Here is a 15,092-nt window from a genome sequence, read left to right on the forward strand (position 1 = left end):
CTCTCTCTCTCTCTCTCTCTCTCTCTCTCTCTCTGCCTCTCTGCCTCTCTATCTCTCTCCTCCTTGTTCCATCCCGGTACAAGTTATATCCAGTCAGACAAAATACCCTCCATCATACACACACACAAACACACACACACACATACACAGTACAATCAATGACAAAGGGTGTGTGTGTGTTGTGGATGTGACCTCTCTGGTTATTGGACTCCAGAGAGGAGAGGACATACCCATTGCAGGGTCACACCCCAATCTGAATCCCTCTCTCGGATTGGTCAGCGGACTGTCGTTTACGAGCAGCCGGTGCTACAACGGAAGGATCTCATAAAGACGTGAGATTGGACATGTTAATGTCCTCAATGGAACACTGCTGGTAATATTGTTATTGTAACTTCAGGACCTCATACTTCAAGGTCTTCCTGTCCTCATGGCTCAGACTATCATGGGCAGAGGACACACACACACACACTAACACACACGCATGGCAGATTGGTTTGAATCCTGTTGGTGCTTTTGTGCCGTGAGTATGGCAGACAGGTAGAGGCTGGCCTGGGGAGAAGAGGAGGGGCTGGAGAGGGATGGGAAGGGAGTGGGAGAGGTTGGTGGGGAGCTTGGAGCTCAAGGCTGGCTACTCTGCCCTCAAGACCTTCAACACTAACAAGTTCTGCTCTCTCCTTGTTTTTCTCTCTCTCTCTTTCCCCCTCTCTCTCTCTCTGTCTCTCTCTCTCTTTTCCATATTTCTTCATCCTCTCTCACCGTCTATTTCACTCGCACATTCTTCTCTTTCTGGACATGTTTTGGTCCATCTATTCTCTCCCCTTTCCCTCCCACCTTGAATCTCCCTCTGGCTGTTTACTGTTCATTCCTCCCCTCTTCTCCTCCCCCTTCCCCCCCCCCCCCTCTCTCTCTCTCTCTCTCTCTCTCTCTCTCTCTCTCTCTCTCTCTCTGTCTTTCTCTTTCTGTCTCTCTCTCTCTCTCTCTCTCTCTCTCTCTCTCTCTCTCTCTCTCTCTCTCTCTCTCTCTCTCTCTCTCTGTCTTTCTCTTTCTGTCTCTCTCTCTCTCTCTCTCTCTCTCTCTCTCTCTCTCTCTCTCTCTCTCTCTCTCTCTCTCTGTCTTTCTCTTTCTGTCTCTCTCCATCTATCCTCTGCTGTCACATTCTGTCTTCTGTGTTTATGCATCTGTCTCCGCCCCATTCCTCCTTCTTTCCATCTCTCCCCTCACCGGTTTCCTACCTTGTTTGTATTCTGTCTATCCTTTCCACCCTCCTTCCTCTTTCCTGTCTCTTCCATGGCCCCCCTAGGTGTATGACCTGGGCTCACCTGCAGACGCCCAGGGCAGCTCTCCGGGCTGTGTGAGCACAGACGGCAGCTGTGTCAACATGGGCTTCCCCTCCTGTGGCACCAGGGGGCGCTGTCATGGGGAGTGGGGCTCCTTCAGCTGCCAGTGTCTGCCAGGATACACTGGCCAGCAATGTGAACAGGGTACGTATGGATGGATAGATGGATGGTCAAATGGATGGATAAGAGACAGATCTAACAGCTTTTTGTTGACTGTTTTGACGACAGAAGTTCCGGAGTATTCGTTTGATGGGCGGAGCCATGTCCACTTTCAGCTGGGGTCTCCTCTGCCGGCACGCCGTACCCAGGTCCAGGTTCTTGTCCGGACTCGCAAACACTCCAGCACCATCCTCAGTATGCTCTCCAAGGAGCAGAGTGAATACCTTCGCATTGAGGTGAGGTGAAACCTGCACAGCCTTTCTCTGACTGGCTGGCTGGCTCGCTGGCTGGCTGGCTGTTTCTCTACCTAGTCAATCTACCCTCCACCCATGCCCTCACATCCGTGTTTCCTCCTGCCAACTTCCACTCCCCCTTCTTCCCCCTCCACCCCCTCCACCCCCTCCACCCCCACCCCCTCCACACCCTCCCCCTCCACACCCTCCCCCTCCACACCCTCCCATCCACCCTTGAGAGCTAAGCAGCCTTCCTTCATCGCCATGGAGGGCGCTGATGTCACACATGTTCCTCGTGCATGTGCGTATGACACGATGAGACTGTGTGTGAACATGCCTTCGCCTGTCTCTGAAGGCTTCGTCCCCGCGCCAAGAACCACCATGACTCTGTTTGCTTTTCATCAGAGTGCTGCTCACACCCGCCTCACTGTACAGTCTGGTGGGACCTGGAGCGAAGAGTTGAAGGAGACGGTGTAGAGGGAGGAGGAAGACGGGGTGGAGAGTAAAGGGAGGGGGGAGGAAGAGCAGGTAGAGATGAGGGGAAAGGAGGAGGATATGAGGTTTTGTATGGAGAAGAGGAGTTGAGAGAAGAAGTCAAGTTGGAGGACGAGGGGGAGGAGAGGGGGAGGAGGGGGGAAGGGGGGGGCAAGAGGAGGGGGAGTAGACAACGTGTTTTCTGTCTCTTTTACACCTGCTTCACTTGGACAGATTGGGATTGCTGATTAGACCCTTTGTTTATTTGGGCAAGTATATGTGTTTGTAGGGTTTGGTTCGGAGTGGGGGCCTGTGCATGTGCATGTGTGTGTGTGTGTGAGAGAGACATCTACATCTACCTCTGAAGTGGCAGGTTAGAGATTTCATTATGGCTGCCACGTTATCCCGCATGACTCATCCTTCCCTCTCCTCCATCTCCCCCTCCCTCTCCTTCTCCATCTCCCTCCATCTCTCCCTGTCATTTTCTATTCCTCTCCCTCTGCCTCTTTTCCCGCCCCTGCTCCATCCCATCCTGCTTGCCTCCTCTACACTTTTTATTTTTCCATCTTTACTTTCTTATCTTCAGCCATGACTAAAACCGAGGCCTTCAGAGACACCACCACTGCCTTCACCCCAGACCCAGTCTCATCTCTACTTAATGCTGCATGCTTAGCTTAGGTTGGTTTCTACATCAGGATTTGGCTCCAATTTCTCCAGGGTTTTAAACATCAACCAGACTCATTTATTCGGGCTGTTAAACTGAAGACAGGGGTTAGCACTCTGAAGTATGAATCGGCAGGCACCTGTAATGGGCATATATCCCCATACCCACACATACACACACACACACACACACACAAACACACACACACACACACATAAACACAGGCACATGCACACAAACAACTATACACACATGTATGCAAATATATGCATACACACACACACGCACAAACACACACACAGATGCTCACACCTATCACACACACACACACACATGCACACACACATAAACAAATGCCTTTCCCTCCTGTTGGGAGTGAATGCAAAAGCTGGGACACACTCACGACTCAGGTCTAATTGGGGGTAAAATCAGGTGGCTCTGATGTGCTGTGTGTCTGTGTGTGTGTGTGTGTGTGTCTGTGTGTGTCTGTGTGTGTGTGTGTGTGTGTGTGTCTGTGTGTGTCTGTGTGTGTGTGTGTGTGTGCGTGTGTGTGTCTGTGTGTGTGTGTGTGTCTGTGTGTGTGTCAACCTGGTTAAAGGCCCGTCCCACAGAGGTCTCTGTCTAATTAATAGTTCATTAGAGAAGCCTTAATGAGCACGCTCTTACAACCAAGCAGCCATCCTGCAGCTTCCCAAAGACGGGGGGGGGGGAGGCGGGGGAGACAAGCGTGGAGCGGGGGGAGGAGACAGAGGGAGAGACACATGGAGAGATGGAGACGTGGTGTGAGGAGGAACAGTCAAGTGAGAGAGCAATAGAGGGAGGTTAGAACAGAGTAGTTGGAGGTGAGTAGTTCATAGTTTCTGAGACATTGTTTATCTGCTGTCTTGTTTCGGGGTTTGAGAGGAGCAGGTTGCTTGGTGAAGCACTGTAAACAATGTGGGATTTTCTACGCTCTGTCAGATGTTTATGTCTTTCCAGGGCTGGGCCAAAATAGATTTCTGCAAATTATGCTCAGTGGGACCCTTCCAGGGTTGAACATTGAAAAGAAATGTGGGTCTGTGTGTGTGGGTGTGTGGGTGTGTGTGTGGGGGGTGGAGGGGGGATATGGGATGTGGATGGGGGGTGGGGGGATGTGGGTGGATGGGTATTGGTGTAACCTCATGCCAGTGTTATGTGAATCACTAACAGTTTGTTGAACAGAAGAATGTACAGACAGTTGGGAGGGTTGTGTGAGTGCTCGGTGCAGATCTACAGTAGCACCAGAGCCCTGTCACAGAGCAGCACAGAGTAATACACATCATTTTACTGCCTAAAATTGGTATAGATACAGGTGTAAAAAGGACATTAGAAAACATTTGGGGAGCGAGGGTTATTTTACATACGCGTGTGGTAGTATATTTGTTTCTATGACAGTCGTCCCTATGCAAAGATAATGTCAGGGTTCAGTGAAGCTCTTCTTTTAAATTCATTAGTCAACTGTGGTGGAGGATATGAGCTCATCTTATTTACATATTGACTCCTTAATGTCCGACCACACAGTTACTGGGGAAAAAAAACCTCGTCACATGAACATGAAATACATGCAGATCATGCATGTTTTTCCTTCTATCTATTCCTCCCTCACCCTTCCTTCCTCCCCCTTCCCCCCTCCTACTCCCCCTCCTCTTTTTCATTCTCCCTGCTGTCTCCTGATGAAAAGTGTCAGTCCATAGAAATATAGACGAATGGAGAGATTGAGATGCAGAATAACAACGCGGGGTTCTATCTCTGGTTAAAATCAGGTTAGCTTGTTTGTTGTTGTGTTTTGGTCGCTCAGAACAGGAAAGGCAGGGTGGGATCAATAGGCGGGCCTGTTGGGTTCCTCCTCATTCCCAACACGCTTGATGTGAGGAGAGGTTCTCCCCGAGTTTATTGGCTAAATGGACCAGAATGAGTGAACAAAGGAGTGGACTTTGAAAGACACACACATAGAGAGAGAGAGAGAGAGAGAGAGAGAGAGAGAGAGAGAGAGAGAGAGAGAGAGAGAGAGAGACAGAGAGAGAGAGAGAGAGAGGGACAGAGATACAGAGAGAGACAGAGAGAGACAGAGAGGCAGAGAGAGAGAGAGAGAGAGAGAGAGAGAGAGAGAGAGAGAGAGAGAGATACAGAGAGAGACAGAGAGAGAGAGAGAGAGAGAGAGAGAGATAGAGAGAGAGAGAGAGAGAGAGAGAGAGAGAGAGAGAGAGAGAGAGAGAGAGAGAGAGAGAGAGAGAGAGAGAGAGATACAGAGAGAGACAGAGAGAGACAGAGAGAGAGAGAGAGAGAGAGAGATAGAGAGAGAGAGAGAGAGAGAGAGAGAGAGAGAGAGAGAGAGAGAGAGAGAGAGAGAAAGGAGAACGGAGAACGGAGAGCAGAACAAAGAGAAAAGGGAGAATTTAATGCGTGGACAGAATTGTCAAGAGATGGAGGTAGAGAGAGACTAGAGGAGGAGTGAGGAAGTCCTTTGAAAAGAGCTGTATTAAAAAAGCGTGTGTACGTGTGTGTGTATGTGTGGTGCGTGTGTATGCGTGAGTGTGCGTGTCGGTGTGTGTGAGTCGGTTTATGTGGGTCCCATACAATTGTATGACCTTGTCTCTAATGCTCATTTCACATGTGAGATATGTGATGAATAAATTAAGCCATATTGAATTCCCTTGGCCCTGATGTTACTAATTAAATAGAAGGTATGTTTAATTCTGTGTGTGCGAGTGTTCGTGTGCCTCAGTTCTTCTTCACGACATCAGAAGGACACACAAAGAGCAGCCCTGTCATTCCTCCTCTCTCTGTCTTTTCTCCATGACTCTGTCCATTCTCTTTGTGACCAACTACTGGTGTGTATAGAAAGTTGTGTCCTTACTTATCTCATAGTCTCTCTCTCGCCCTCTCTCTTCTCTTTATTTTCTTCCTTTTTTTCCCCAATTTCTTTCAGTTTGCTATTAGTTAGATATTTTTATTGAGTTTTAATCTTTTTGGAGAGTTTAGGTTGGATATATGTGTGATATTAACACGTCTGTGAAGCCCTGCATGACCTTGCTTGTACAAAGAACGTTTGATTTGACTTTTCGCAGATCTCCCAGGGTCTGCTCGCCGTCTTCTATAACCTAGGAGACGGAGACTACAACCTGACGCTGCCTACCTATCGCCTTGACAACGGGGAGTGGCACGAGGTCCACCTGGATCGCCACGACAACGAGCTCACCCTCCGGTTGGACGGTGGTGGCGGGAGGCGGGAGGTCACGGGGGCGCCGGGACGGAGTCGGGAGATTGTCATCGACCCCTTGGTGGTGATGCTGGGGAACACCTTCCCCTCTGGCTTCAACAGGAGCTTCCAGGGTGAGGAAGGGGCAGGGGGGAGGAGGAAGGGGTGGAGGAGGGGAGAGATAATGCAGGGAAGGAGGGATGGGGGAGGGCACCAGGAAGGGGGAGGGAGGCCAACAGAGGAAGTATAAGATGTGGAGGGAGAGGTGAAGGGAGAGGAGGAGGGAGAGGTGGAGGGAGAGGAGGAGGGAGAGGTGGAGGGAGAGGAGGAGGGAGAGGTGGAGGGAGAGGTGGAGGGAGAGGTGGAGGGAGAGGAGGAGGGAGAGGAGGAGGGAAAGGTGGAGGGAGAGGTGGAGGGAGAGGTGGAGGGAAAGGTGGAGGGAGAGGTGGAGGGAGAGGTGGAGGGAGAGGAGGAGGGAGAGGTGGAGGGAGAGGTGGAGGGAGAGGTGGAGGGAGAGGAGGAGGGAGAGGAGGAGGGAAAGGTGGAGGGAGAGGTGGAGGGAGAGGTGGAGGGAAAGGTGGAGGGAGAGGAGGAGGGAGAGGTGGAGGGAGAGGTGGAGGGAGAGGTGGAGGGAGAGGAGGAGGGAGAGGTGGAGGGAGAGGAGGAAGGAGACGAGGAGGGAGAGGTGGAGGGAGAGGTGGAGGGAGAGGAGGAGGGAGAGAAGGAAGGAGAGGAGGAGGCAGAGGAGGAGGGAGAGGAGGACGGCAGCAGGAAGGGGGAGGGAGTTATGAGGTGGGAGGGTGGTGTGAAGGGCAGATTGGGCGTGAGACTCTGTATGTTGGCCCTTGACAGCGAACACAGCTCTGATACAGCGGTGCCAGAATTAGGCCCTTTATCAATTCATAATCCCCCCTTTCTAGAAAGATTACAGCCTATTGTATTACCGATAATGAAAGATTAATGGGCCAGTTGAATAGCTAATTCCCTCAAATGCATCTTTAGTGTTCAGGATGGCAGCCTCGGTGGTGGGGAGGGGTGGCGGGGGGGCATATAGAAGGGAACCAGCAGCTGCCGACTTCAGCGGTGGAGAGATTGGTGTCAAGTATGACAGAGAGAGAAAAAGAAAGGGAGAGAGAGAGAGAGAGAGAGAGAGGGAAAGGGAGATAGACAGAGACAGAGAGATGGAGAGACAAGTATCAGATAGATCCCCAGAGTTGAATACAGGGTAGGTAGATAGCATAGCCTGGGGCAGTAACAGGCACTGTGTATGTTTATTAAATGGACTTTAAAAGCATTTCCCTGAAAATATTCGGATGTGCCAGAGCATGGTTGAGAGAGCGAGTTTGTGTGTGTGTGTGTGTATTTATGTGTGTACTGGATGCTCTGTTTCATGTATATGTGTGGTGGGGGGGGGGGGGGTGTAGGAATTGGATATTGAAGCTTTGCCAATTTGTGACAGCATAGAAAATGTTTTGTGACTGCCTTACTGTGGATGTGTGTATGTGTGAGCGAGTCTGTTTCTCATGCTGCCCTGTTTGTCTGCAGGCTGCATGCAAGACCTGAGACTGAGTGGGCGTTACGTGGCGTTGGACGGCCAGCCTAGAGACGGGGTCTCCCTGGTCAGCCCCCAGGGGCTCTCTGTGGGGTGCACCTCAGACTCCTGTAAGAAGAACCCCTGCAGTCCTCCCCTCACCTGCGTAGACCTCTGGAGGGTCCATGAGTGCAGGTACTGTAGACACACACACACACACACACACACAGCACAGACACAGCACAGACACATACAGCCACATGCATACTGTCTGCCAACAACAACATCCCAGCATTCAGTATACAACATTCAGTGATTTGATCTGCTTAAGTCATCCCTCCATCATCCCCTCCTAGCCTGTCATCCCTCCATCATCCCCTCCCATCCTGTCATCCTTCCATCCTCTCATGTCAGTGCCACTGCAGGGGTCTTTCTGCAGCCCTCTATGGCCCCCCTGCTCTGCATGGCTGTCTGAGCATGGGCCTGACTCACACACTGACAGGCAGCTGGAGCACCCATTACCCGCCGAAGACACACACACACACAAGACACCTGCACAACCCTTCAACCATGGCTTCCCTTCTGTCCGCTGAGCATGCCAGAAGCTGCTTTTGCCGCCACGTGACCCCCCCCCCCCTCTCCCCCCAGGTGTCCCGCGGGTCACATGATCAAAGTGAACGGGACCAAGAAGTCGTGCGTGTACACGCTGTGCGCCAGCCGGCCGTGCCACCGGGGCACGTGCGTGGCACAGTCGCCCTCCAAGTTCACGTGCCACTGTCCCGACGGCTACCGGGGCCGCCACTGCGAGACCACGCTGGCCATCTACAGAGACGACGTGGGGCTGAGCTTCAGCTCCCTCTTGGCCATCGTTATCTGCTTCATGGCGCTGCTGGGTAGCTATGTCAACTACCTGCTCGTTTAGCTGTGGTGACGCTGTCGCCGGGCATGTGTGCGTGCGTGTGCCTTTCTGTCCGTCCGTCTGTCCCTCCGTCTGTCTGTCTTGTCTATATTACCGCCATTTTCCATAGGGACTCGTTTCTCACAGGGTGAAAAGGACAAATCTCATATCCGCTGGAGGTCGTGCTGTAGCATTAAATGCACCTCAAAGACAGGTGGCCACTTAGTGCTAAAGTTGGACTTAAAAGCACACCTGACATGATAGACACCCAGCTGGCCAGGGTCCATTCTGTACGGGTTATGAGACGGACAGAAGCAGAGACCAGGGAACGTTGTAGATGAAAGCTCCTTTGTGTTTTTTTGTTTGCACCTTCATCTGTATTGGCTATTCAGATAACAACCTTCCTCCACCCCTCCTCCCCGCCCAGACCCATCAACCCTCTGTATGTCGGATCATTTTAAAGGATTGCAACCTTGAGGCTCCAGTCACACACACACACACAGACATTGTTTTTTTATGTGTTAATTACTTGATTTGTAGGCTTACAATGTGCTGTTTACCTAACTGGGCTGGAACTGAGAGCAAAGCTCTGGGAGCTGAGCCTGGAATGTCAATCGGACCCATATTTCTCGCTTTGAAACCCAAGTAGACAGACAGAAAGAGAGGGATGGAGAGATAAAAGAGAGAGAGGGAAAAAAAGAGAAAAATAGAGAGACAGCGTGAAGGAGGGTAAGCCAAATAAACAGAGAATGAAAGAAAGAGTGCGAGAAAGAGAGATTGAAGGGGATGGGGATGTTTCCCTTTATCTATTTCATTCCTGTTGCATGAATTCAATCTGGTTTGTTTGGATTTAGTGAGCACGGATGAGAGGGGAGAGGATGAAGTGGAGAGAGAGAGAAAGAACGAGGAGAGAGAGGAGAGCTCAAGCTCTCCAGACACGCTGCTTAACAAACGCAGCACCACTTCTGGAGCTGCCCTCTTATTCTCCACTTAATAGGTTTATGTCTTCATGTGAGCACTGTGGCTTCTACCCACGGCCTGCTCGTCCACCCCCTCCTGCGCCTCCAACCCCTCCTGCGCCTCCACCTCCTTCAACTCCATCTCCTCCTCCACCTCCTTCAACGCCATCTCCTCCTCCACTTCCTTCAACGCCATCTCCTCCTCCACTTCCTTCAACTCCATCTCCTCTTCCGCCTCCTTCAACTCCATCTCCTCCTCCACTTCCTTCAACTCCATCTCCTCCTCCACCTCCTTCAACTCCATCTCCTCCTCCACCTCCTTCAACTCCATCTCCTCCCTCCAACTCCTTCAACGCCATCTCCTTTTCTATCTTTTTCTCCCCCTCCTTCTCTGTTTGACCTCCACTTTCTCCTCCTCATTCACCTCCTCCTCTTTCTCCGTCTTCTTCTCCTCCTTCACCTCTTCTACTTTCTCTGCCTCCTCACTGACGGTACTTAAACAGGCTCTACGGCATCTCACTCTTCCTAAGAGAAAATAGCTAGGTTTGTACATACTCTATTTGACACAAACACACACACACACATATGCATGCAATGTAAAGAAATGTGTACAATCAATACATACACAGCACATGATAGATGATGATAGATAACAAGGGTTTTTCCCTTTGTCATGACAAATACCGTGTTCTTGTATACAGTAGTAAGAACATTGTGGAGGTAGATGGGCAATACATGTTATTGTGTTGTACAAGGCCCCTTAGTGAATGGTTGAGCCAAGACCTTCAATTGGTGGATGTACGTTTTTCTGAGAGCTGCAGAACAAGCTTGTGTATCACAAACAAACACACGCGCGCACACACACACACACACACACGCACACACACTCCAGACAGAAAGACGGTTATTAACTCATTTTTCTTCCTTCCCATCTGTCTGTCAATGTACCTTGTGCCATATCATCCAACAGTGCTTGAATATCTTTTGATCACGTTGTGAATAAACACTCGTCTCAAACCACATGGTGTCCCTCATCTGTTTGTTTCACTCATCAGCTCATCCATGTGCCTTGTTCTCATCACTCTACTGTCAGCTCCTGATCTTCATTTATTGCAGCTGTTTTATCCCCTGTGTGTGTGTGTGTGTGTGTGTGTGTGTGTGTGTGTGTGTGTGTGTGTGTGTGTGCGTGTGTGTGTGTACATGTACATGTACTGATGATGTTAAAAAGTAAATTTTTAAGATAAACACAACCTCAAATTGATCTTGGTACCAAAAATTGCAACAATTGTCACATGTTTATGTAAAGGTCCTCAGTTTAGATATACGCATTCACACCCTCATACTGGAATGGCCTTGGTCATGGCTATGTTACGACTGAGTGAGAAAGAGAGAGGGAGGGAGGGAGGGAGGGAGGGAGGGAGGGAGGGAGGGAGGGAGGGAGGGAGGGAGGGAGGGAGGGAGGGAGGGAGGGAGGGAGGGAGGGAGGGAGGGAGGGAGGGAGGGAGGGAGGGAGGGAGGGAGGGAGGGAGGGAGGGAGGGAGGGAGGGAGGGAGGGAGGGAGGGAGGGAGGGAGGGCACTTCAGGAAATAATGTTTACTTGTGTTGCAGTTTTATTGTCCCTCCTTTCTCCTCATGGGTTACTATGGTGACAGCTGTGGCTCGGTCTAGCAAGGTCTCACCAGCAGCCTTAGAAGGCTCTTTGACGGGTAGGCCAGCAACATTTACCTTCTGGGTCAAGTAGAGATGAGAGCAGGATCAGGAATTGGCCCCGCTGAAGCACGAACAGAGAGAGGAGAGAGGAAGTGGAAGCCAGTTGCAGGTGGAAGAGAGAGTGAGAAGGATGGAAAATGTGAGTGAAATCATAGGAGACCCACCATCATGGCAGGAGAATGTGATATACTACTCCTGATCTACTGTGAGTGCTGTGCTGATGCTGTTGTTTTCCACATACAGCGGGTAAACAGACTCTTATTTCGTATTCGTCAAACATTCCCTGTTGAGTACCATATGGGGTGCACCATATGGTGTAGAATATAGATATAAGCTTGTTACAGTGTGTATTGTCTTTGTCTGCGTTTGTGCTTCAGCGCTTTTGGGCGGTGGTATGGATTGACTGGTGTTTGTGATGGAGAAGGGCTTGCTGGGAGAACTCAGGATCCTGTGGAGGTCATTAGCTAGGTGATGTGCACCATAGAGAACCCCTCAGTGGAGTCCTAATGAGAGGAGGGGAGGAGAGCAGGGAGGGAGGAGAGGAGAGTTGGAGAGGGGAGGGGGAGGGAAGAGATGTTTCGAGAAGAAAGCAAAGGAGAGGAGAGAGGAAATAAAAAGATGTTAAGGGAAATAAGATGAGGAAAAAAGAGGAGTGGAGGACTGAAGCAGAAAACACACACACACACACAATTCCACACAAATGGGTTTTACTCAATCTTTCGAACACCACAGCATGGCTGACCTATGACATTCAGTCTGAGCTCTGTTTGGAGAGAACACTGGCCTCCAGTCTCAAGACGTGTACACAAACATCACCCCGCATCACACACACACACACAACACCATACCACACATGTCCCACCGCACACATCCTGCTGCACCACACCGCACACACACACACACACACGCACACACACCACAAGTTCCTTTCTAGACACCAACGCATGACCACAGCGCAGCAAAGCCCATATATTAATCAACAAACACGAAATGAGCACCTCCAGCCTCCCACGCACGCAGACACACATACACCAACACACACCAATCTTGAGGCAAAATAAAAAGGTCTCTATGGTAACCTGAAAACAGTGCAGGCTTTCTATACATCTCATCTCTTTGAAACTGTGGAAACCCTTCAGAGGTTCGACGTCAAACTGTAACATCCAGACATGTCCCCTGCTGACCTCTGAAACAGCTGTTGACCTCACATTCCAGGTATTAAAACAGTAACAGTTACTGTAAACGCTCCAGGTATGTTCATAGTCACAAAGCCAGCACAAGACCAGGGTCGAATCTACGTTCTGCTTGAAGATAGCTCATTGTGTTCCCTAAATTGTTATTGATCTCTGTCTGCGTTGTGGTTATTTATTTATGTATGTGTGTGTACATGTAGCTGTAGTTTGGTTGGCTTGACTCTGATGGGCCGCTTATTGGCCGAATATCAATACTGAGCTTCTGAAGGGGGCCCTTCACTTGTCTTTGTGTCGTGACTTCACGTGTGCTCTCCTTTGCCCCCTAGTGTTGCTGCTGGGTATCTTCCTGTACACACGCTGGCGAAGCTACAAGGGGCTGAAGGAAGGAGTCTACCATGTGTCTGCCCACCACGACGGCTGGGAAGATATCCGAGAAAATGTCCTCAACTACGACGAGGAAGGGGGAGGGGAGGAAGACCAGGTAAAACTACCTGTGGAGTCTCGAGACCAGTTTGGTTGTGCGTTTGTGTGTGTGTGTGTGTGTGTGTGTGAGTGTGTGTGTGTGTTTGTGCGCATGTTTGCATGTGTGTTCATGTATGTGAGTCTGTTCATAACAAATGTAAATGACACTCATGTTGTGTCTGCCTTCCACCACTGACTCCTGTTGTAGCAGAGAAGGTGTTCTCTTACTTCTGAGAGAGAGCGAGAGAGAGAGAGAGAGAGAGAGAGAGAGAGAGAGAGAGAGAATAGAGAATAGAGAATAGAGAATAGAGAATAGAGAATAATGCAGGTAGCTGGCTCTAATGGAGTGTTTTTCCTTCAGTCCTAATGGTAGTCCTTCTCCTGCTCCTGGTGTGATTATCCAGGCTTGGCAGCCAGTCTCTAGATGGCTCCGTAGGAGGGGCTCTGCTCTCTTTCTCATGTCATCAATTACAGAACAGAACACCCACGCCTGGGTCTCTTCCTCCCTCACTCACTACCTCAGTCTCTCTTTCTCTTTTTCTCTCCTTCTCTCCTTCTCTCCTTCCCTCCCTCCATCCCTCCATCCTCCGCTCCTCCAGGGAAAAAGGAGGGCGCCCGTGTCTCTGTGGAGAGATGCTGTGGCTGCCGTGGTAACGGTGGAACCATTTCAAAGTGGAGGTGATTAGGAGTTATGTAATAACCCACGCCCCCCCCAGACCCTCCCCCCCAGAGATGGAAAAATACAGCCAGAATTATTTCACCACCTCTTAACCCCCCCCCCCCCCCGCCTTGCCTCACCCCCATCCCCCCCCCCGCCTAACCCTTCCTCTCTTCCATCCTTCAGACCCATCCTGCTCTCTTCACCTCCTTTATCTGTTCAATTGTTCCACCTACCCTTTCACTCCCACCCTGACCTCCCAGATACATCCATGCCGTCAACTCTGCACAGATGCAGTATCCATCCAGGTTAGCTCCACAGACATGATGTTGACAGTACAGAGACAGGGTACAAACTGAAACAACTGGAGTCTTTGGATAATGTATATTGTGGAGTGATGCCATCCCTTTCTTTCTTTCTTTCTTTCTTTCTTTCTTTCTTTTTTTCTTTCTTTCTTCTCTCTCTCTCTCTCTCTCTCTCTCTCTCTCTCTCTCTCTCTCTCTCTCTCTCTCTCTCTCTCTCTCTCTCTCTCTCTCTCTCTCTCTCTCTCTCTCTCTCTCTCTCTCTCTCTCTCGTTTCCTCTGTCTTGTGCTCTTGTTCCCTCTCTCTCTTTCAATCTCTTTCTCTCTTTCATTCTGTCTGTCAGTCTTTATTTCACTCCCTCCCTCCTCCCTCCCTCTCTTTCACAGAGTCACTGTCTCCCTTATCAACTGTGTTGTCCTCTTCTTGTACATGCGTGTGCTTGTGTTGTGTGTTTCCTCCAGAATGCTTATGACATGGCAGAGCTGCAGAAGTCCCTCCAGCCCAGCCCGGCCCAGTCCGTCCAGTACAGCCGCTCCCGAGCCCTGTACCACCCCCACCCCCACCACCCCCAGCTCCCCCCGCCCCAGCCCCAGGACAGCCTCAACCGGGCAGGGGGCTCCGGCCCGGCGCCCCCCTCCTCCTCCGCCACCACCTCCTCGGCCAGCCTCCGCAGGGACGTGCCCCCGGCGAGGCCCCCCGCCCAGGGCCAGAGCCGTCCCTTGCAGCTGGCCAACAGAAGCCTGTCCTTCTCCAGCCAGGACCTGGCCCGCTACCTGTGCGAGATCATCCGTGACGCAGACCAACACCCGGAGACGGGGCCGTTTGACTCCCTGCAAGTGTTCTCCACTGAGGGAGGGGGGTCCCTGGCCGGCTCCCTCAGCTCCTTCAGCTCAGCAGGGCTGGAGGAAGACCGGGGAGGGCAGGGGGGGGACACCCTCAGGGAGTGGGGGCCCCGCTTCGAGAAGCTTTGTGCCCTCTACGAGAGGGCTGAGGCCAGCGACCTCTGATTTAGACCCCCCCCCACCGACCCTTACAACACAAACGACACAAACCAAACCTGTGAATCACGGAGACCAATGACAAGACGACATCTGGAGAGAGACACGACCAACTGAACTCAAACACCGCTAAAGGGAGGACATTTTTGTTTTAGCAAGAAGAGAGATGAGATTACAGAGAGAAAGGGGTGAAATAGGAAGAGACAAAAAGAGAGAAACTGATAAGTGCTTGATATCACTTCTCCCTGGGACCTCTTGTCCTCCTGCTGGTGTTGACTTTGCCCAGATAAGCCTGG

General features: G+C 50.9%; 1 protein-coding gene across 1 annotated transcript in view; it reads left to right on the forward strand.

Annotated features, from left to right (window-relative positions):
* LOC146247154 (neural-cadherin) overlaps positions 1-14,805 on the forward strand; it is an 80,992-nt gene extending 66,187 nt beyond the window's left edge. Inside the window, exons 26-32 of the mRNA XM_084682310.1 lie at positions 1,301-1,481; positions 1,566-1,732; positions 5,954-6,218; positions 7,630-7,810; positions 8,264-8,508; positions 12,702-12,856; positions 14,260-14,805. Of these exons, the coding sequence (XP_084538436.1) occupies positions 1,301-1,481; positions 1,566-1,732; positions 5,954-6,218; positions 7,630-7,810; positions 8,264-8,508; positions 12,702-12,856; positions 14,260-14,805 (1,740 nt within the window). The remainder of the gene's footprint in view (positions 1-1,300; positions 1,482-1,565; positions 1,733-5,953; positions 6,219-7,629; positions 7,811-8,263; positions 8,509-12,701; positions 12,857-14,259) is intronic.
* Positions 14,806-15,092: the final 287 nt, after the last annotated feature.

The sequence above is a fragment of the Hypomesus nipponensis genome, chromosome 19 (genome assembly GCF_054491055.1).
Source record: "Hypomesus nipponensis isolate SF chromosome 19, ASM5449105v1, whole genome shotgun sequence".
NCBI classification, from domain to species: Eukaryota; Metazoa; Chordata; class Actinopteri; order Osmeriformes; family Osmeridae; genus Hypomesus; species Hypomesus nipponensis.